The sequence below is a fragment of the Trichosurus vulpecula genome, chromosome 8, assembly GCF_011100635.1.
Source record: "Trichosurus vulpecula isolate mTriVul1 chromosome 8, mTriVul1.pri, whole genome shotgun sequence".
NCBI classification, from domain to species: domain Eukaryota; kingdom Metazoa; phylum Chordata; class Mammalia; order Diprotodontia; family Phalangeridae; genus Trichosurus; species Trichosurus vulpecula.
In genome coordinates, this window is record NC_050580.1 from 207,000,986 (window position 1) to 207,024,341 (window position 23,356).

Genomic DNA, 23,356 nt, shown 5'->3' on the forward strand with positions numbered 1-23,356 from the left:
AAACAGATTCCTAAAGACAGACCCAAAAAAGTTGAGTTTTTACACTAATTTTCACGTACACATTTTATCAGCCTAACATTCACCAGATTTATTAAGCCATCATTTTGTTTCATTAATTCTCCACATCCCTCTACTCAAATACACACTGAATAAATCAGAGTGTAGTGTTTGCTTTCTTCTGTATAGTAATAACTGAGCGTTTGGCTTGAATTCTACTAAACAGTTATACCCTTTGTGGAATTTTGAAATTAGGCAAGGGGAGAGATCTTTTCACTAATAAAACTTCATAGAATAAACAGGCTCAACTCACTAATTGGAACATTTAACTGACACAATTTGATCAAAAAGTCTGAGACAGCCTTCTCAAGTAAGTACGATCAACATTCCTGTTCTGTACTCCCTGGTGACAAATGCTGCACTGCCACAATCACTAGGTAACAAGCTCCTTCATATGGCAAGTGTTTCTGAAAACCCTGAACTTATACCATTTCAATCTGCCCACTGACACCCCAGTAGCTAGTGTCTACTCTGGGCAAAAGCACTGAGAGGGAGATAACACAAGATGCTGGAAGGTGTGATCAAAGAGCTCATATTCCAATTAGGGAGACAATACACGTAAATAACTAACAATGCAAGGTCATAGTAAATAAGTGCCAAACCTTGACCCCTTTGTCTTTTCTCTTCAGAATATTTTAAAAGTGCTAAATACATGATACCAGCAAAAGTACAAGGAAAGATTCACTTTACACTGGCTTCACAAAAATGTTTTTAGAAATGTTAAAAGTGACGATGTGACAAGTACAATAAAATCATTAGCAAGTCTCTTCGCCTTCAAAACTTGTCCAGAAGAGGATCAAAGAATCCATTTTGGAAAGATTTTTGTTTACCGCAGTTTTACACGGCATACAGAATAAACACTGTACACTACAATTAAAGTGGAGACATAAATAAGTGACTTTTATTTATTTGGGGAGGTGGGGAAGAAATTGGGGTTAAGTGACTTGCCCAGGGTCACACAGCTAGGAGTGTGTGAGGCTAAATTTAAACTCAGGTCCTCCTGACTCCAGGGCCGGTGCTCTACTCACTGTGCCACCTAGCTGCTGATGACTTTGTGCAACTCTGCCTCATTTAAATCCAATTACACATATGTCTTCTAAAATGAAGGATGAATAACAACAACCTTACATCTAGTTGGAGTCCTTTTTGAGGGAACTGGGGGGGGGGGGCGCCTAGGGCAGAGACCAGACCTATAATCTCACAATTACCGGGAAATACTAAGTGAAGAAATTCCTAGATCAACACTTGCGCTTAAGTCTTAGGTTAAGTAATTTAGGCAAGGGAAAAACAGCTAGTATGTGTCAGAGGGAGAACTAGAACCAAAGTCTTATTAGGTCAGAGGGTAAGGAACCTGTGGCCTCAAGGCCACATGTAGCCCTGTAGATCCAGCTCTTTGACTGAATCTTCACTTCTATGAAGTTTAGATTTAGTCAAAAAGCTGCACTTGAGGACCTAGAGGGCTACATGTAGCTTTGGGTCACAGGTTCCTCACCCCTGTTAGAGTGAGCCTGTATCCACCAAGAACACTGCCTAACATGCAGTGCTAAAGTTTCATTTCTTTCCATGCTTCCCTGAATCCACCAGTCATCTATTATACTCAGCACAGTAATATTAAACTATGTTCATTACAGCAATTTTCTTAGCAATTCCCCAATTGATTGGCATCTACTTTATTTCCAGCTATTTGCTATTAAGGAAAGGGCTGCCAAAAATATTTTGGAATATATGAGCACAAAGGATAGGAACAAACAGTTCTCAAAAGAACTGCAAAGAATTCACAAACATGTTAAAAAAAAAAAAAAGATGTGATAAGGGAGCCAAGATGGCGGCTGGTAAGCAGGAACTAGTGTGAGCTCCGTACCGAGTCTCTCCAAAAATCTATAAAAAATGGCTCTGAACCAATTCTAGAATGGCAGAACCCACAAAACAGCAGAGGGAAGCAGGGCTCCAGCCCAGGACAGCCTGGATGGTCTCTGGGTGAGGTCTATCCCACACGGAGCTGGGAGGTAGGAACGGAGTGGAGCAGAACCCAGCCTGAACGGTGTGGACCATCCAGACCAGAAGCCAGGCGAAGGCGGCCCTAGCGCCCTGAATATGTGAGCTGCAGCAGTTACCAGACTCATTAACCCACAAACACCAAAGACTGCAGAGAAGGTTAGTGGGAAAAGCTGCGGGAGTAGAAGGAGTTCAGCTTCCAGCCCCGGGGGCAGTGGAGGTGGGGCAGCTACAGCTGTTGTTACTTCCGGCTCCAGGCCCACCTGGTGGGAGGAATTAAGTGGTGGATCAGAGCAGGAGTGCTCAGCCTGCTGAAGATCTAAGCCCAGTCCAGGTTGGGGGTTCTTGGGGAAGGAGCAGTGCTGGTGTGCCAGAGCTGGCACCTCCCCCCCAAACCTGGAACATAGAACTCTCTAGTCTACAAGCAGTCATACCCCACTGAAAAACTCAAAGGTCAAGTTAGTTGGCTGGGAATATGGTCAGGAAGCGAAAACGCACCCAGATTCAGTCTCACACTTTGCATTCTTTCTTTGCTGACAAAGAAGACCAAAGCATACAGCCTAAAGAAGTCAATAAAGTGCAAGAGCCTACAACAAAAGCCTCCAAGAAAAACATGAACTGGTCCCAGGCCATGGAAGAGCTCAAAAAGGATTTGGAAAAGCAAGTTAGAGAAGTAGAGGAAAAATTGGGAAGAGAAATGAGAAGGATGCGAGAAAACCATGAAAAACAAGTCAATAACTTGCTAAAGGAGACCCCAAAAAATACTGAAAAATACACTGAAGAAAACAACACCTTAAAAAACAGACTAATTCAAATGGCAAAAGAGCTCCAAAAAGCCAATGAGGAGAAGAATGCCTTGAAAGGCAGAATTAGCCAAATGGAAAAGGAGGTCCAAAAGACCACTGAAGAAAATACTACTTTAAAAATGAGATTGGAGCAAGTGGAAGCTAGTGATTTTATGAGAAATCAAGATATTATAAAACAGAACCAAAGAAATGAAAAAATGGAAGATAATGTGAAATATCTCATTGGAAAAACCACTGACCTGGAAAATAGATCCAGGAGAGATAATTTAAAAATTATTGGACTACCTGAAAGCCATGATCAAAAAAAGAGCCTAGATCTCATCTTTCAAGAAATTATCAAGAAGAACTGCCCTGATATTCTAGAGCCACAGGGCAAAATAGAAATTGAAAGAATCCATCGATCGCCTCCTCAAATAGAACCCAAAAAGAAATCTCCCAGGAATATTGTCGCCAAATTCCAGAGCTCCCAGATCAAGGAGAAAATACTGCAAGCAGCCAGAAAGAAACAATTTGAGTATTGTGGAAACCCAATCAGAATAACCCAAGATCTGGCAGCCTCTACATTAAGAGATCAAAGGGCTTGGAATACGATATTCCGGAGGTCAATGGAGCTAGGATTAAAACTTAGAATCACCTACCCAGCAAAACTGAGTATCATGCTCCAAGGCAAAATATGGACTTTCAATAAAATAGAGGACTTTCAAGCTTTCTCAGTGAAAAGACCAGAACTGAATAGAAAATTTGACTTTCAAACACAAGAATCAAGAGAAGCATGAAAAGGTAATCAAGAAAAAGAACAAGAAAAAGAAGTTGCAAGGGACTTACTAAAGGTGAACTGTTTTGTTGACATTCCTACATGGAAAGATGATGTGTATGATTCATGAGACCTCAGTATTAGGGTAGCTGAAGGGAATATGCATACATATGTGTTTATGTATATATATGGGTGAATGTGTACATATGTATATATCTATGTGTGTATGTGTATATATATATATGTGTGTGTGTGTATATATATATATACACACACACACACACACATAGAGAGAGAGAGAGAGAGAGAGAGGGAGAGAGGGAGAGAGCAGACACAGGGTGAGTTGAAGATGAAGGGAAGATATCTAAAAGAAATAAAATCAAATTAAGGGATAAGAGAGGAACATACTGAGAGAGGGAGATAAGGAGAGATAGAATGGGATGGATTATCTCCCATAAAGGTGGCAAGAGGAAGCAGTTCTGTGGGAGGAGGGGAGAGGGCGGATGAGGGGGGAATGAGTGAACATTGCTCTCATCAGATTTGGCCTAAGGAGGGAATACCACACATACCCAATTGGGAATCTTACCCCACAGGAAAGAAGAGGGAAGAAGATAAAAAAAATGGGGGGATGATGGAGGGGAGGGCAGATGGGGGTGGAGGTAGTCAAAAACAAACACTTTCGAAAGGGGACAGGGTCAAGGGACAAAATTCAATAAAGGGGGATGGGTTGGGAAGGAGCAAAATATAGTTAGTCTTTCACAACATGAGTATTGTAGAAGGATTATACATAATGATACACATGTGGCCTATGTTGAATTGCTTGACTTGTTAGGGAGGGTGGGTGGGAAGGGAAGAGGGGAGAGAATTTGGAACTCAAAGTTTTAAAAACAGATGTTCTAAAACAAACAAAAATGTTTTTGCATGCAACAAGAAAATAAGATACACAGGCAATGGGGCATAAAAATTTATCTTGCCCTACAAGAAAGGATGGGAAAAGGGGATGGGAGGGGAGTGGGGTGACAGAGGGGAGCGCTGACTGGGGAACAGGGCAACCAGCCATCTTGGAGTGGGGGGGAGGGTAGAAATGGGGAGAAAATTTGTAATCCAAACTCTTGTGAAAATCAATGCTGAAAACTAAATATGTTAAATAAATTAAAAAAAAATAAAAAAAAGTTTCCCTATAAGGTAAAAAAAAAAAAAAGATGCTCCAAATCACTAATAACAGGAGAAATGCGAATCAAAACAACCCTGAAGTTTCACCTGCAAATTAGAAAAAATGTGGGAAAATGGCAACGATCAATGTCCAAGGAGTTGTGGAATGACAGACATGGCTAATACGTTGTTGGTGGAGTTGTAAAAGGGTGCAATCATTTTAGAAAGCAATTTGTAATTATGCAAATAAAATGAATAAAATGTCCATGCCCTTTGAAGTGATGTGTGTGATGAATACAAAGTAGGGGAAGATCTATATGAAGAGATAAGAGAAGATACTCCCAACCATCACTTCGTAGAGATGGGAGGTCCACAGGTGTTACACATCATACGTGTTTCAGACTTTTCCCAATATATACTTCATTTGTGCTAATTTTTATTTTCCTCTAAAAAAATACTACTTGTACTGTAGACACTATAAAATATTTGGGAGTCTACTTACCAAGAAAAACCCAAAATCTGTATGAATGAATACATTTATGAAACACTTTTCATTCAAATAAAGTCAGATCTAAATAAATGGGAAAATATCAGATGCTCACGGTTAGGTTGAGCTAATATAATAAAAATGACAATTTTACCTAAATTAATTTATTTATTCAGTGCCATACCAATCAAACTACCAAAAAATTATTTTACGGAGCTGGATAAAATAATAACAAAATTCATCTGGAAGAACAAAAGGTCCAGAATATCAAAGGAATTAATGAAAAGAAATGCTAAGGAAGATGGCCTAGCCATATCAGATATTAAACTGTACTATACAGCAGCAGTCATCAAAACTACTTGCTACCAGCTAAGAAACAGAGTGGTGGATCAGTGGAATAAATTAGGTACACAAGACACAGTAGTCAACGACTATAGCAATGCACTCTTTGATAAACCCAAAGAATCCAGCTTCTGGGCTAAGAATTCACTATTTCACAAAAACTGCTGGGAAAATGGGAAATAGTATGGCAGAAACTGGACATAGACCAACATCTTACATCATATACCAAAATAAAGTCAAAATGGGTTCATGATTTAGAAGTAAAGGCTGATACTATGAGCAATTTGAGAGACCAAGGAATAGTTTACCTGTCAGATTTATGGGAAAGAGAAGAATACATGACCCAACGAGAGATAGAGAGCATTACAAAATGCAAAATGGATAATTTTGATTATGTTAAACTAAAAAGTTTTTGTATAAACAAAGCCAATAAGGAAGGCAGCAGAAAACTGAGAGAAAATCTTTACAACTAGTGTCTCTGAAAAAGGCCTCATATCTAAAATATACAGGGAACTGAGCCAAATTTATAGGAATAGAAGTCATTCCCCAATTGAGAAATGGTCAAAGGATATGAACAGGAAGTTTTCAGAAGAAGAAATTAAAGATATCTACAGGCATATGAAAAAATGCTCTAAATCACTATTGATTAGAGAAATGCAAATCAAAACAACTCTTAGGTACCACATCTCTCCTGTCACACTGGCTAAGATGACAAAACAGGAAAATGATAAATGCTGGAGAGGATGTGGGAAAATTGGAACATTGTTACATTGTTGGTGGAGTTGTGAACTGATCCAGCCATTCTGGAGAGCAATTTGGAACTAAGCCCAAAGGGCTATAAAAATGCGCATACCCAGCAATAACACTTGCAGGGCTATATCTCAAAGAGATCATACAAGTGGGAAAGGAACCCATATGTAGAAAAATATTTATAGCAGCTTTTTGTGGTGGCAAAGAATTGGAAATCAAGGGAATGCCCATCAACTGGGGAATGACTAAACAAATTGCGGTATATGAATGTAACGGAATACTATTGTGCCATTGGAAATGAGGAACAGACGGACTTCATTATAACCTGGAATGACTTATACGAACTGATGCTGAGTGAGGGGAGCAGAACCAGGAGATCAATATACACGATTACAGACACAATATCTGTAAGGACTAACTTTGATAGACTTGACTCCTCTCATCAATGCAAGGTTCAAAGGTAGCTCCAAAAGACTCATGATGGAAAAAGCTATGCACATCCAGAAAAAGAATTATGGAGTCCGCATTCAGATTGAGGCAAACTTTTTGCTCTCTCTCTCTTTTTTTTAAATTTGGTTTTGTTTCTTCTTTCTCATGATTCATTCCATTGGTTATAATTCTCCATTACAACTGGACTATTGTGTAAATAAGTTCAATGGGAAGGTATATGTAGAACCTACATGCTGTCTTGGGGGTTGGAGGGAGGAGTGGGAGGGAGAGAAAATTTGGAACCCAAATACTTGTGGAACTGAGTGCTGTAACCTAAAAATAAAAAATAAATTTAAAAAAAATACTACTTGTCATATAGGATGGCTCTCTGGGAGGAGGAGGGAGAGAGAGACAGACAGATACATGGGATATAATAAACAGGAAATATCAATAAAAATTTATTTTTAAAAGGTTTCCTCTATCTCCCAAGATTGGATATGTTTGAGGAGTGGAGTGTCATGATACATCAGCAAGAATAGACAATGTTATAAAGCATGCCAATACACATTTGTTAGTGAGAAAATATTTAATAATTGGATCATGGATCCAATGAAAATAAGCATGCATAGTGACCCATCACTTATCTAAGGATAATATGGTAAATGTAACTGATCTTACAGAAAGCAGTCCGTAAACACTTCTGAGGAGCTAAAACAGACTTCACTGAGTCCCAGAATTATAGCTCAACTTCTTTACTGGGAGGAAAGTCCCTAAGCCAGGGGTGGGGAACTTGCGGCCTCAGGCCACAAATGGCCCTCTAGGTTCTCAAGTGTGACCCCTTAACTGAATCCAAACTTCAAAGAACAAATCTTTTTATTAAGAGGATTTGTATATAGCTTAGGCTAAGCTCTTAACTTAGAGCCTCTTCGTTCTTAATTTTACACATAGTACATTTAGTCTCTTAGTCCATACAATATTTAGAAACAGCAAATCAGAAAGAGAGAAGGGAGTGTCTGAAAGCAGATTCACTGACCACCACTAAGTGAAAGGTGACACTCTGAAAATCAAGGAAAGAAGCAAACTGTAAAAAGCACGTGTAAGACCTTAAAAAATATACCAATCCGAGGCTACTAGACATACTACAATAAATCATAAATTTAAAGCTAGGGCTCAATTGGTGTGAATAATGAATCTTCTGAAGTGACTGCATGCATTCAAATTCACGCAATTCTAAGTTATAATTATGTAAAATGCGGTCATCGATTGCAGATCAATGGAAATATGGCAATGGTATTCACACAATGAACCATTTCAGGAATTCATTTTTGTACTAATTAGGACCTAACTGCATTAGGATGTGTTGATACACATTCCTCTATCCATTTCCCAGTTTTAGACATCCGTAGTTTAAACAGATCAGACTGCAATCACTATTATAGCAAGCTCTATTCTTTTTTTATGTTTATTCTTCTCAGCTTTGTCTTAATTTTTATCTTGATTGTAACAAGCTCATGACATCCAAAGACAGTTTATTCAAAGTGGCTTGCAGTTTGCAGTCTGTTAAAATACAATCAACCCCCTTTTTCAAATGTTATTTGACGTTCCCTGTAATACCTGGCCCTTAACTTTTAGTGATCTATAAATCTTTGGTCTCTTCATTCTTTACTCTTGTACCTATTTTTCAACATCTTTTTGCCTTTCCATCCTATGCCGACCTTTGCACTGAAGTTACAGAATATCAAATTATGCAGTGATTTAACTTGGATGGTTTTCCCAAGTTCTTCATCGAATTCCTGTAGGTCATCTTCTACAATACACGTTGGCACAAAGCAGTAATTATTTCCATGATGGTAATATTAAAAATACTTATCATGAATACTGAAATATGAAAGGCTGAAATATGTCATGAAATTTCTTCCTGTTGTCTTTGGAAGCATAATAAAGCCTGTTTGACTTTTATTTATTTACTTGGCAGAGGGGGAGGCTTATCCAAGAATAACTTGTGAGCTGTCCTGTTTAGCTGAAACTTCCTTTTGTCTGCTGGGTTCATCTATACTAAGTATGTCAAGATTAACATGATTCAATTCCTTCCTTACTATGTCTATTTGTTGGTGAATGAACAAAGATCTCAATTTAAAATATAAATAGCTAAATTTATATTCATAAATTATCTAAAATCTATGTGATACTTTCCACCCTCTGCCCTTATCACTGTGGAAGGTAGGCTACACAGAATGAGGGCCACTTTGGTTTTTTGTTGGTATGTTTCAAAGGTTGCTCATCCTTAGAAAGTATATCATAGTCTCTTGTCAGGACTATACCTGAAGCCTTTCTAGCATGGTAATGCCTGCCAGAGCTTCCTCTACTTTTTACTGCTTTCAAGAATCAAGAAATCAGGGTTATTGGACTTCACAGTTCAAATGCCCCAATGCTCAACCCAACAGAAAAATTCCCTCTAATTGGACATAGGAACTTACATCCTTAAAAGGATTTAAGTTCTAGTTTGGATTCTTTGTGACACAGGCACGCCTCTACATGTACAACTATTTGAGATACTGAACTCGAGGGGAATAAGAAAGCAGAAAAGGTCAGGCAGGAGTATTCCTCTATCCTTAAAGTAACAGACCGGTGAGGTTTGTTTAATGATAAACTTTCCAATTCTTTACTTCTAAGTTTCAGAATAACTACAGACATCCTTGCTTTGATCTGAGTTCTCCTTGCAAAATGATCAAAGGAAAGAAACATCACCAATCAAATGCCTACTTATCCACATTCCCCTTTGGAAGGGTTTATACCAGAGACCCCACTGTCTCCTTCTGAACAGACCCAGTACGCCAGCACATCTTTCTTACCACCATTCCCCATCCCTTTGCATGAAAGGGGTCAACAAATCTCCACAAATTAATATGGGATTTTTTTATTTGTGTTTTTCAAATACAGCTGACTTTATTGAGTTATGTCTCTCTAAATGGTAAATTAGACAAAAGCTACTTGCACGTATTCTAGAATTGGGGAGGTAGGGCAGGAGGAGATAGTCAAGGAGAGGATGCATATGCTTTTCTTAACACAATGGAAAATGCGAGTAGAATGTTAAGATGTATCAAGGAGGTATCTCATCTCTGTTTTTATTCAAACATTCCAGGAATAGAGGAACATACAAAAGTTTCTTCTATATTTCTGACCATTAATAAAATGCTCCAGCTTGATTCTGATGCACACCAATATTCACATCAAAATGAAAAAATTTTATATACAAAGTTTAAATCAACATAACATGTCTAAGAACATAACCGTTGTTTGTCTCAGTGGAGGCCCACACTATACAATAGGCACTGGATTCTCCTGCCAAGTTGCTTTAAAGTCAAGGTAAATTCACTTTGTTCTGCCAAGTAAAACAAACTTAATGAACACACCAAGAGTTGACCAGTACTTTTTTTAATAGGATACCAACTAATGTTTAATATCCTTAGGAAAACAAGCCCAGACTGAAATCCCAAATTCCCTAAATGCTTTATAAAAACCATTACTTTGTGACAAAATACTACCAATGGATTGGTTTAAATAAGCTCAAATTGCAGGCAGTTGGAAAGAATATTTAAGTCACTCTTCAAATGATAAATTTGTATTAGAAGACAACCCAGGAGAGTTTTCCTTAGAACCTGGGTTTATTAAAAAAAATCCTTAATATAAGTACCTAAAGACAAATATTCAAGAAAGGAAGGAGAGAGGAGAGGAGGGCAGGGGAGGAATGGGATGGGGATGATGAGGGTAGAGAGAAGGGATGGGGATAGGATGGAATGGGGATAGAGATGGAAACAGAAAGGGAAAAGGGAAGAAATGAGAAGGGGAAAAGGCAAGAGGAGAGGGAGAAGGGAAAGAAGAAAGGGCCAAAGGGGGAAAGAGAAAGGGAAAAGTAAGTTGAGAAATGATCCCATTGATACTTTCCCACATCATTAGTAGAAGAGATCGCTATTATCACCACCGCTAATAGAAACATATGGAATTAAAAGGAAAAATGGAAACAGTATGACCCAGATCTCTCTCACAACTCCTATAGTAAACATAGAGAAAGAGCACCAGACCAAATGGTGATGAGGAAATACAAGTAGAAACCATGATGGGTCATTTTTCCAGCCCATGTCAGCACAGGGAGAGAAGCAGAGGTGTTGAGGCAGGCACTGGAGTGGAGGTCATTGAAGACGACCCATGAAGAGATTTTCAACAAGAAAGTAGGCTAAAACTACCACTATAAAGGGCCAAGGAACAGGAAAAAGAATGAGCTTATATAAAGTGGTAACACGTGGGCCACGAATCTGGCAAGGGCTGAGTGGGTAACCTAAACTTCGGACTAAAGGTAAACCTACAGTTCTGTCACTCTGAACCTATAGACCCTTCCAGCTAACTGAGAGGGACTAGGTCTAGCAACTGTCCCCTGGTGGTCCTAGTAGGGGCTCACCTAGATCCAAATCTAGAGGGAGGAAGAAGAGATGACATCAAAGAAAACAAGAACTATTACAGACTATTACAAAGCCAGGAATACCCAGACACAAGCCCAGAAGACAGTAATTCCACATTGACAAACCCTCAGAAAAGACATAGCCTGTCCAAAGGTTCAACTAGAGTTCCTAAAAGAAATGAAGCAGGAAGTGTAAAATGTTAGAAATGAGGACTTCTGAGAAAGGATTATGAAAGAAATGAGAGATCTGGAGGAAAGACTTGGAAGACCTAAGGCACACTATGGTATGGTTAACAGATCACTAGACCTAGAGTCTGGAAGCCCTAAATTCAAATGGGGCCTCAAATATTTACTAGTTTTATGACCCTGAACAAGTCATTTAACCTCTATCTACCTCAGTCTACTCATCTGGAAAATGAGGATGTTACTAATAGCCCCAACATCCCAGGGTTACTATAAGGACAGAACAACATTTGTGAAACACTTTGCAAACCTTCAAATGTCATACAAGTGCTAGCTCGTACTAGCTGGCACTGTTAAGAGAACTGATAGCTCAGTAAAGGGGACATAACAGACTTCCCAAGTATCAGACTCTCAGAAAAACAGAATGGATGAAATAGAAGTTAATGATGCTATATGACAAGAAATTTTAACTTAAAGTCAGGAGACTTTAAAAATATAAGAAAATATAAGAAATCTATAAAAATATATACCTAAAAAACAAGTCAAGGAGAAATACATCTAAGAATCATTGAAGGACCTAAAAGCTATGACCAAAACAAGAGCATGGTTATTATTTTTCAAAAAATCACAAATGAAAACTGCCCAAAACTATGAGAACCAGGAAGCGAAGTGAAAACAAAGAATCCACTGGTCATGTCCTAAAAGAAGTCCCCAAATGAAGACTCCAAGAAATATCATAGCTAAAATCTAGGGTTTCCAGATCAAAGAAAAAATACAGCAGGCACCTAAAGGCAGCATCTGAAAAGCTTTGGCAGTTACCACCACAAAGGAACAGAGAAGCTTGGAATAAAATATTCCAAAAGACCAAAAAAAAAAAAATAGGCTTACAACCAAGAATAACTTACCCAGCAAAACTGATTATAATCCTAAGGGGGGAATATGGACCTTTAACAAAATGGAGAGCTTTCAAGCATTCATGATGAAAAACCAGAGCTGAGAAGAAGCTCTGAAATAGAAAAGTGGGACAAGAGAAACGTAAAAGGGTAAATACACATAAGCAGCCAGAAGGGACTCCATAAAGATGAAGAGTTTACATGTGAATACAGCAGGGATTCACAGCATGGGGTCTGTGAACTTTGAATATGTGTGCATACACACATGTATTTATCAATAACTATTCAATATAATTGGTTTCCTTTGCAACTATATGTAGGTTATTTTACTCATTTTAAGACATTATTCTGAGAAGGGGGTTTATAGACTTACCTGACTATTGAAAGCATCCACAATTTTAAAAAAATGCTTAAGAACTGTTGTAAGGGAGACAGGACTTTAATGTTATCAGGGACCATGGGGTTGGAGGACACAGAGGACCTTGGAGTGGTCTTCTTATGCTTTGTGGATCTTAAAAGAAGGAAAGGGAAAGAAAATGGAATACATTAAGGAAAAAAAGATGAAGGAAAGGTGAGGAAATTTACTATCTCAGGTAATTGGGGAATAGTAAAAATAGTAGAAGATAAAACAAAGCAGAAGAAAGGGATAGCGGAATGGGGTCATTTGAACCTAACTTTCACCTAAATCAATCAGAGGGTAGAAAACACTCACATGCATAGGGGCATGGAAGTACACATTTTGATTTAGAAATGTATTCAACTCAACAAGAAAACTGGAAGGAATGAGAAGAGAATAAAGAAGAGGGATACAGAAAAGGAAGAGTCAGGGATGATCAGTTGTGGCCAGAGTGGCCTTTGTTTTCTTTGAGTGACTCAGGTTATCTCATTGAGCCTTGCTGGATGCTGGGTCTGCTGCTTCTCTTCCGGGGCAGGAAGCCCAGAGACCCATGCCTGGGAGCAGAGAACTTCCCGTGTGACCTCTTCCAGGGCAGGAAGCCCAGAGACCCATGCCCGGGAGCAGAGAACTTCCTGTGTGATGATTCATGGGGCTGGCTGAAGGGAGGTGTTAACTCCAGAGCCATGCCCTATTGGGTGTTAACCTAGTCTAGTGGATGTGAACCTCCCAGGGTCCTAGGGGGAGGGGCCAACTCAAGAACCAATTGGCCCCGGTCATTCAGGCAGCGCTTAATGATGTCAAAAACTTTATAAGAGGGGAGAAGACAGCTTGAAGATCCCTTTTCCTTTTTCCAGTTGGCGTGGCAGCGGTGGCGAGCGTGACTCTGGGCCAGCCCAAGCTCTCGGGCTGAACCTAGATGTTGGTAACTATGAATTGTATTGGGTCTGTCTGTTGATATCTGTAATTTATTTGTATTTTATTCTGAAGTTCGGTATGCTGGTTGTTTTTCCCCCGAACTAAATGAATGCCCTAAAGTTCAGGGTGCTGGCTGTTTTTCCCCTGAACTAACTGAATGTAGTCTGTATTTGGTCTGTCTGTTGATGCTTGTCTGTATGCTCCCCTGAACTAACTGAATGCTGGATTAAAGTAAGCTGGTCAACCCCTTCACCGTGCTTTCCCTGTTTAAGCAGATAAAAAGAACCTGTGCTTTCCCGGCATGCCAGCAGCTGCTAGCCAGATTGTTAAAACATCAGTCCTCGTAAAACAAGTTCCTACCTTGGAAGATGTCCTGTGATGAAGGTTTAAAAGTATCGAAAGTGAGGGAAGAAGTCTGTGATGGGGCTCTGGACAAGGAAAAGAGTAGATAGCAGGGAAGCAAAGGCAAACTTCAGGCGGTACATATTTCAATACCCTCATCTTTGAAAAAGAGAGGGAAAAGAAGAAAAAAGTAAAAGATATTAGGATAGAGGGATATAAGACAATAAATGATCATAAATGGAAATGTAAATGGGATGATCTTGCCCACAAAATAGGAGAGCAGAATGAATGAGAAAGTAGTATTTTTACAAGAAACATCTGAAACAAAGATTCACATGAGTTAATATAAGGGATAGGAGCAAAACCTGCTGGGCTTTAGCTGAAAAGCAAAAAGCAGAGATAATGATCTAAGACAATGCAAAAGCAAGAATAGATCTGAATAAAAGAAATACACAGGAAAGCTACATTATACTGAAAGATACCATAGCTAATAAATTGACATCAGTACTCAAAATATATTCACCTAATGGCATAGCATCTAAATGCTTGAAAAAAAAATTAAATGAGTTGTAGACTTCGACAAATCTAAACCAAAAAAAAGTAGTAGATTTAAATGTAATTTTAGAAAAGTTAGATATGGTAGACTGCTGAAGGTTACCAAATGGAACTAGAAAGGAATAAACATTTTCTCAGTACTGCATGCTGCCCTTACAAATAATGACCAGAAGGACACAAAAAGACACAAGTATAGAAAAACAGAAATATTAAAAACAGCTTTAACTGGCCATAACACAATGAATATTATATTCAATAAAGGATTAAAGAATTAAAAATTAAATGAAAACTACATAATTTAATTCTAAAGAATTGGTGAGTCAAAGAACAAATCAGAGAAACAGTAGAGATAATGACAAAGATAATGTCAAAGATGATCACAATGAGATAACAAAATTTTTAGGTTTCAAAGTAGTCCTAAAAGATAACATATCCCTAAACATTTTCATCAACAAAAGAAAAGAACAGAACGAAGAATTAGATATAGTCCTTAAAAAAAAAAAAAACCTAAACCAATAAATTTTTAACACTAATTAAATACCAAAATAGAAATTCTAAAAGTCAAAGACAAGATTAACAATACTGAAAGAACTGTACTTTGCCCTAAGCTCTAAACAAATAAGAATGTCTTTATTCTCTCTTTCACAGGGCAACTATTTTCCTCATGAAGCATAGCATTGTGATCCTAACTAACAAGCTCAAAAACACCCATTTAAAATACAGTCTACAGTAGTCTGGAGTTTAGAAAAACATTGTTTAATTACTAGAATGTCCAAAAAGACCACAACATAACACAGTCAACCCTTTTCATGATCAAACAATAACCAGAGCATGGCATTACATTCTCTTAAATCTTTCGGTTAATTGCAAAACGATAAAGGTCTAGTTTATTCTTAAGAATTATAAAAACCATACTGATTCCCTATGAATACCCTCATCAAGGATGTTCTCAATTCATGTAAAAATGATTCGCCAAAAAAAAAGCATAGCCAGAAGAGTAGCGTATATAGAGGTTGGTAGCTGTACTGATTTCTCAACTGGCTTTTTTGGTATCCGTAATGTCTGAGGTTGTTATCTCATCTTGTCTATTTTACTCTTCTTCAGATACCTTGCATATCAGCCCTCTCACAATTACGTCTCCTCTAGCACAGATCTCCTTTCTGGAGACTTGGGTCACTCCAGCTGTTTGTTTTCCTTAGTGCCATTTGTACCACCACTATAAGCAAATCTGAAACTGAGATGTTACAGATGTACAGTGGTTCCAGTGTCTTTTATGGTGAAAGTAGCTTATTACAGTAAGATTTATAGAACTTTGCAATTTCTTTTTTATTAGTGGTCCTCCTTTCACTTTCACTAAATTCTCTTGGAATGAACCCTGTACTTAGGTGGTTCTCTTGCCAAGCTTTCTTTGAACTGCTTTAATAGTCTCCATTGCTTCTTTTTATTTTAGGAAATGATACTGCTCATAATCACTCCTTTTTGAGATTTTATAAAGCAATTTTTAATATAAATCAGAGTTTCTCTAGCCTATCATTTCTCCTCAATTTGCAAGTAACTCAAATATTTGCTGACTAAGGTACTTCCTGGATTCTTTTTGTCTTCTTGTTCAAGATACAGATTTAAAATAATTAAATTTCTGCATAAAATTGCTATGATTTTCATTAATATCATTTCTAGTGTTAACTTCCCATTTCTCATTACTGATTATTATGGTTCAGAATGTAATTGTCTCAACTATGCATTTTTTTCTTATTTTTTCTTTCTGCTCTTTACTAATTCTGATCTTCTCTCTGCCATGCTGATGGTCTAAATGCATACACAAAGCCAATTCAGGGACATTAGTATAAAGTATTTTCCTGTATTTCAGGATACAACTTATTTAATTTTTTCAATATCATTTGTTATCTGCAAATTCCTTCTTCCTTTAACTTTGTTTACAGCAAAAATATCAAGACTGATATTCAGTTCTCCCAACAATATGTCTACTCATTGGTCACTGAACAAGTGTATCACATTTGGGGAATCAACAAATTCATAGCAGTCTAAAAACTCTGATTCTTAGCACTCTTTACCACCTTTCACACTACTCTGGCACAATTATTTTAAAAGTTAAACAGAGCATGGGCTAGTATTTGAACTAAATTTAACTATAAAATATTCAAAAACTCTCTAAACACCTTCACTTGGTAAATCCATGACTTCTCAGAGATTAAATTATCATGACTCCATGATCTATATATACAGCCCTAGTTTCTATCCTGAACTCCAGTTGCCAGCTTTGCCTCTTGGACAATAAGCATCTCAAATTTAACACATTCAAAACTCATCAACTTTTCTAGAAACACCCCCCCACCCCGCCCTGTGAATTTCCTTATTAATGCTGAAGTAATAACTATCCTTCCAATTACTCACATTCAAAATCTCAGTGTCATCCTCAAGTCCTTCATTCTCATCCAACATACATCCAACTAACTGTCAAATTTTATCATTTCTATCTCCATAACATACATCTCTTGTGTAAGTTTCCTCTCTAATCACACAGCCAACACCCTAGGTCAGGTCCTAATCAGCTTTCACCATTAAAATAATCTCTTTTGTGCTCTCCTGGTCTCCAGTCTTCTCACTCTAATCCATCTCCTCCAGACAGCTGCTAGTGTCACCTCCCCTGACTCAATTCCAGTGATTCAATGTTACCTCTAAGATCAAATATAAACTCCCCTCTCTCTAGTTTTTAAAGCTCTTCGCAGCCTGGGCTCCTTTCTAATTTATCAGTGTTGTTATACATTACTCTCTTCCATACAACTCTATGGTCCAACATACTGTAACACACTGCTCCTCACTTCATTTCCCATTTCTATGCCTCACAAACAGTAGCCTGCTTTCCATGAAAGTTTTCCAATTCATCATTTAGACTTTTCCTAGAGGCAGAGTACCTCAGTCAAGCTCAAAAGCATATCTTTTATTTACAACCTCAAAATTAACATAAATTGGCCAATGTTGTTGGAGGGTAGGGGGTCTTTTGAGGGGGAGGGAATATGGTGCTAGAGGGGAGACACGTTTTGTTTTTAATAACACACAAGTTAATTCCCAGCCCAACTTCAAAACTCAACTACGAATTAAGTAGGCATAGCTATGCTATGAGTTTATTTAAAGTAAATATTATGATTTGGATAAACCAAGTTAAAATTAACAAGTAATTTTAACATAACATGAAGACTAATTTCCACATCCAAATGCCATGGTCTTGATATAGCATCTCAATGACTACCGTCTTTACGGCAATGGAACTGAGGGATATGAATCATATGAACCAATCTATCCTGGGTCCTCGATTGACCAAGTTAATAGTGCAAAGCAGTTGTTTAAAGTCACTATCTATTTTTAAACTAAAGTCAGATTCTACATTTGACCTACATTAAAATTTTTATCAGTGAAGAATGTCCAGCTGAGATCTTAAAATAGTTCAGAGACCCAAACAAAGCTAATTTTGTCCTATACAAAGGCTACTCTATAAGCAATTAACTTCACATAGGAAAGCAGAAGCAGTAGCTAGAAACAGTACAGCTGAGTTTCAAGAGGATTCACCAAATCAAGGGTTTAGCAAAAACTATTATTAAATCAAAGAAGAACAAAGCCTATCATCCTAACGTGAATATTAAAATGAAACTATCTCAACGTAAATTGTACACATAATTCACATTGAAATCTGCTTTATACACAGCCAATTTGCAGTCTGCCCTGCCACACCTAAATTAACATATTAAACACCACACTGCCAGAATCTATATTCTACAACCCTAGTTCAGGCCCATTACCTCTTCCCCAGAGAACTGAAATCATCTTCTAACTGGTATCACTACCTCAAACTTCTCTCCTATTTAAATATACCCTCCACTCAACTGCCAGGTAATTTGTCTAAAACTTAAGCCTGACCACGTCACCCTCCTGTTCAATAAACTCCAGTGACTCCTGATTAACTACAGGGTCAAATACAAATTCTTCCATTTGGTATTTAAAGCCCTTTATAACATGGACACTTCTTACCTTTCCAGTATTCTTAAACATTACCTTCCCCCCTCCAGCCTCCTCCTCCCATGCACTATGTGGTCCATAACAGGCCAGGTTGCTGTTCCTCACATGGCACATCCCACCTACCACCTCCCATGCTTCTGTACCAGCTGTTATTTCAGTTCTGCCTTTGAGTTTGCCCGTTTCCTTCAAGACTCAGCTCAAAACCCAAATTCTGCAGACAGCCTTTCCCTGTCTCCCCTCTTCCCCCAGCTCCAGCTGCTACTGCCTTTCCCTCTATATAGACCTTGAATGTACCTAGTAATTTACATACTGTCACCCCCACTAAATAGAGTTCCTGGAAGGCAGGGGCAGTTTTTACCTTCCTTTGTATCCCCAGCATGTAGCACAATACCTGCTACATAGTAAATGCTTGATAAGTGTCTGATGACTACCTAACTGATCAATCTACTCAGCCTTTCAACTCCTGCTTTGGGGTTGAGCTTTCTTAAGAAAGTGGAAACTGAAACTACTGAAGGACATTATATCCAGCTGGCAGGAAACCACACTGTGCTTCACATTGCACCTTGCCTCCACAGGTTAACACCCCTCCTTGTACTGCAAAAGCATCTCTTGCTCAGGGCACAGCAATAAAATAAAAAAAAATACTGTCAATAATGAAACCAGGGCAGAGCCGGCGCCACCACAACCATGAGGCTGCCCAACATCCTGTTCATGGGTACACCAGGGGTTGGAAAAACCACACTAGGTAAAGAACTTGCATCAAGAACAGGACTGACATACACTAATGTGGGTGATTTAGCACAAGAAGGACAGTTATATGATGGCTTTGAAGAAGAATATGAATGTCCCATTTTGGATGAGGACAGAGTAGTTCATGACTTAGAAAATAAAATGAAAGAAGGTGGGGTTATTGTTGATTACCATGGTTGTGACTTCTTCCCTGAACTATGGTTTCATATTGTTTTTGTGCTTCAAATTGATAATTCTGTATTATATACCAGACTTGAAAAGAGGGGATACAGTGTAAAGAAACTACAGGACAATATTCAGTGTGAAATTTTCCAAATTCTTTATGAAGAAGCCATGGCCTCCTACAACTATGAAATAGCACACCAGCTGCCCAGCAATGTACCAGAAGAACTAGAGAATAATTTAGATCAGATAATGAAATGGATTGAGCAGTGGATAAAAGATAACAATTGAACCTTGAGAACAAAGCATGGACTTTCAAGGTTTTCCACATGATGGTTAAAGATTTTCTTGATGATTTCTCCTTCCCCATAGAATAGAAATTAAGACAGCATACACCAAATCTCTAGGATTGCGTTGTAGAAGTAGCAGGTGGACAATATATAAAGTTGAATTATGACTAAATTTTTTTTCCATGAGAAAACTGAAAAACCTCAAATATAATGAATAAGATATTAAGGACTTTTTAAGTTTAGTAATATTCAGCATTCTCATTTATTTTGGCTAACTGCTAAAGAATAAGCAAATGTGAGAAAATAGGTGGAAATCTTTAATACTTGACATGAAAAAATGAATGCTAGTAAGAACTGCTGACTAATAAATAAAAAAGAAAAGTATGTGTCCTATTGAAGAAATGCAAATTAAAACAACTCTGTGACACCACCTCACACTTATCAGAGTAGCTAATATGACAGAAAAGGAAAACGATAAATGTTAGAGAAGATATGGGAAAATTGGGACACTGATAACACTGTTGATGGAGAGATGAATTGATCCAACCATTCTGGAGAGCAATGTGGAACTATGGCCAAAGGGCTATCAAATGGTGCATACCCTTTGACCCAGCAATACTACTAATGGCTCTGTATCCCAAAGAGATTTAAAATTAAAAAAGAGAAAGGCATTTATATGTACAAAAATATTTATAGCAGTGCTTTTTTGTGGTGGCAAAGAAATGGAAATTGAGGGGATATCCATCAAATGGGGAATGGCTAAACAAACTGTGGCGTATGACTGTGACAGAATACTATTGTGCTATAAGAAATGGTGCACAGGATGTTCTCAGAAATACTTGGGAAGACTTATATGATCTGATGCAAAGTGTAGTGAGTAGGACCAAGAGAAGAACATTGCACACAGTAACAGTAATGCTGTACAATGATCAAATGCAAATGACTTGGCTAATCTCACAATATGGTAATCCAAGACAATTCCCAAGGACTTACGAAGAAAAATGCTATCTGCCTCCAGAGAAAGAACTGATAAAGTCTGAATGAAAATGGAAGCATACTTTTAAAAAACTTTTTCTTTTTTATTGGGGGAAGGGTTTTCTTCAGCAACATGACTAATATAGGAAAGATTTTTTGCATGACTGCACATGTATAAGCTATATCAAACTGCTTGCCTTCTCAATGACAGAAGAGGAGAAGGAGACAAAGAATTTGGAACTCAAAATTATAAAAAATGAATGTTAAAAATTGGTTTTTTACATGTCATTAGAAAAAAATAAATTATATATATTTTAAAAAGTATCAATCAATTGTGATAATATTCCACCAATCATTCCTGTCACTTCCCCAAGCCAAAATTTCCTTTCCCTGGCTACCACTTGGTGATATGTTTCACCTCTCCCATTACAATGTGAGCTTTTTGATAGCAGGAGCTATCTCAATGTCTGTCTTTGTATTCCTAGCACTTAATAGAGTCACGGTACACAGAGCTTAAAAAAATGCATTTTCATTCTCTCATTCAAAGAAAAAAGAAAATTAAAGTCTTCTACAGCCAACCCATTCAAACAGTGACAGTACTAGATAGGACATTACATTCTTCTCCATCCTCAATTGCCAAAGGACCTCAATCCTCTGTGGGGAGAAAGAAAAAAAAAAAACCAATTACAGAATGAGAGTCTGGAAAGAATATCCATGGATAAGCAATGGATGAGGCAGAACTGAACGTGCTATATATAGACCTCTTGGAAAATTATACCACATGGGCCTCAGTTTCCTCATCTGTAAAATCACCAACTACTGTGTGTGGTGTTTCTTATGAAGAAGGACTATGAATTTAACAAATTCTTCTATAAATACAAAATTATTTTATTTTTAAACAGTCAATAGACATGTCTAAGTACAATATACTCATAAAGTACTCTGCTGCATAACAGATTTGGTATCTTTTAAATAATGCCCCTTGCACATCACAACACTTTCATACCAAAAAACCTAAAATATGAGGATAATACTAATTTTCTAATGGAGTCCTACATTAGTGTAATAAGTACTGAAGGAAAAATTATTTTCTTTTAAAATTAGAGCTTGGGTCTCTTTTCATCCAATAAGCACTATGAACTCAATTTAGTAAAAGTAGATGCAAAAAAAAACTAATATGGAAATCAACCTGACAAAATAGCCATGATTAGTTAAACAAACTTAAAAATATATTTATTGCTCTTCTTCTCTAGGATGTTACATAACCAAGCAAATGCTGAAAGCAAACCAACCTCAAAGAAAATATGACATTCACTTCAAGTGCTTCTGCAACGTGTTCATTTCTAACAACTGTATAATCACTTCAAAAATTATACAAGTAACATGATTTTTAAAACTATGATGAGGATGACTTATCTGTGGATTCTCAAGGACAACAGAAAAATGTAGCTCTAAATGTTGTTTCAGCACCATTGTATCAGCAGCCAGATAACCTCAATAGCATAATTTGCTTCTTCAGGGGAGCCAAGATATCCCTACATGTACATGGGTACAATGTTTTATTATCCAGGATGTATAAAATACATATGTATATATTTATACATGTGTGAGTATGCGTGGGGAGGGGAGGGGAGTGAGAAAGAGAGAGTAAGAGAGAAATCCACCCCTTAGTATGTAAATGTATTTACAACTGACATATTTTTGGACCAACCAGCAATTTCACTAGTACAAGTAATTCTCAAGGAGGAAACTCTCTCCTCTGTGGAACACAGTGAGTGGGTAAGTGCCTTGCCCAGTTGTTACCCAACAGGTGTGTGACAGGGGTGGTCAGTCTGGTAAACCCAGGTCTTCCTGACTCACAAGTCAGCTCTCCATTTTCTATGCCAAAATGTCTTGCAAAGTGCTTTGTAAACCTTAAAATGGCACATAAATGCTAGCTGTTATTATAAATGACTCTTCATAAAGAATATGCTCATAGTTTAACATGAGTGAGGTTATGATGAAAATACTCTGCAGGAGAGCTCAAATCAACATCAAGAAGGACTCCACCCTGAAGAGGCATTCATCCTGGCAATTATATATGACGCTCCAAAGAATATTGTGGTAGTAGGAACAATAATTGCTTATATTTTGGGAGTACTATAAAATTTACAAAGTACTTACTGTACTACAACACTTTGAGATAAACATTACAAGTCCAATAATGCTCATTTTACAGAGGAGAAAACTGAGGCACAAGGAAGTGACTTGATTTTTCAAGGGCCACACAGCTAGCAAGTTTCTGAGTTCAACTCCAGGTCTCTACAAAGTCACCATTTAAATCGTTATTCCACACCAAAATGTCTTTTGTCCAAGGAGATGTACAAGGATGGGAAAATAGGTGAGGTTAGAGGGGTGGAGGCATTGATAAGGTATTAGGTATGTAAGCAAAGAAGAAGCAGAATCAGTGGTGATGATTTCTTTTGGTGGGGGCTGGAAGATCGTGACTTCTTTGAGGAAATGCTCCTTATAAAAGAGAGAAGCCTTGCTGTACACGCTTTTGTTCTCATTAATTTGCTAACCAACTCTGGCCTCATCAACTGTGCTGAAAAATAAGATGATTGGGAAGCAGGTCAAAGGTTGAAATATTTTATT

General features: G+C 37.8%; 2 protein-coding genes across 5 annotated transcripts in view; one reads left to right on the top strand and one right to left on the bottom strand.

Moving 5' to 3' along the window:
* SIPA1L1 (signal induced proliferation associated 1 like 1) overlaps positions 1-23,356 on the bottom strand; it is a 376,548-nt gene that overhangs the window by 228,998 nt on the left and 124,194 nt on the right. The window lies entirely within an intron of this gene.
* Positions 19,233-19,748, top strand: LOC118830071 (adenylate kinase isoenzyme 6-like). Its single transcript, XM_036736954.1, has one exon. The coding sequence runs from the start codon at positions 19,233-19,235 to the stop codon at positions 19,746-19,748; it is 516 nt and encodes a 171-aa protein (XP_036592849.1).

Bases quoted from the DNA above. Each gene is read 5' to 3' on its own strand.
- LOC118830071 (XM_036736954.1), top strand. From the start codon at position 19,233: ATGAGGCTGCCCAACATCCTGTTCATGGGTACACCAGGGGTTGGAAAA.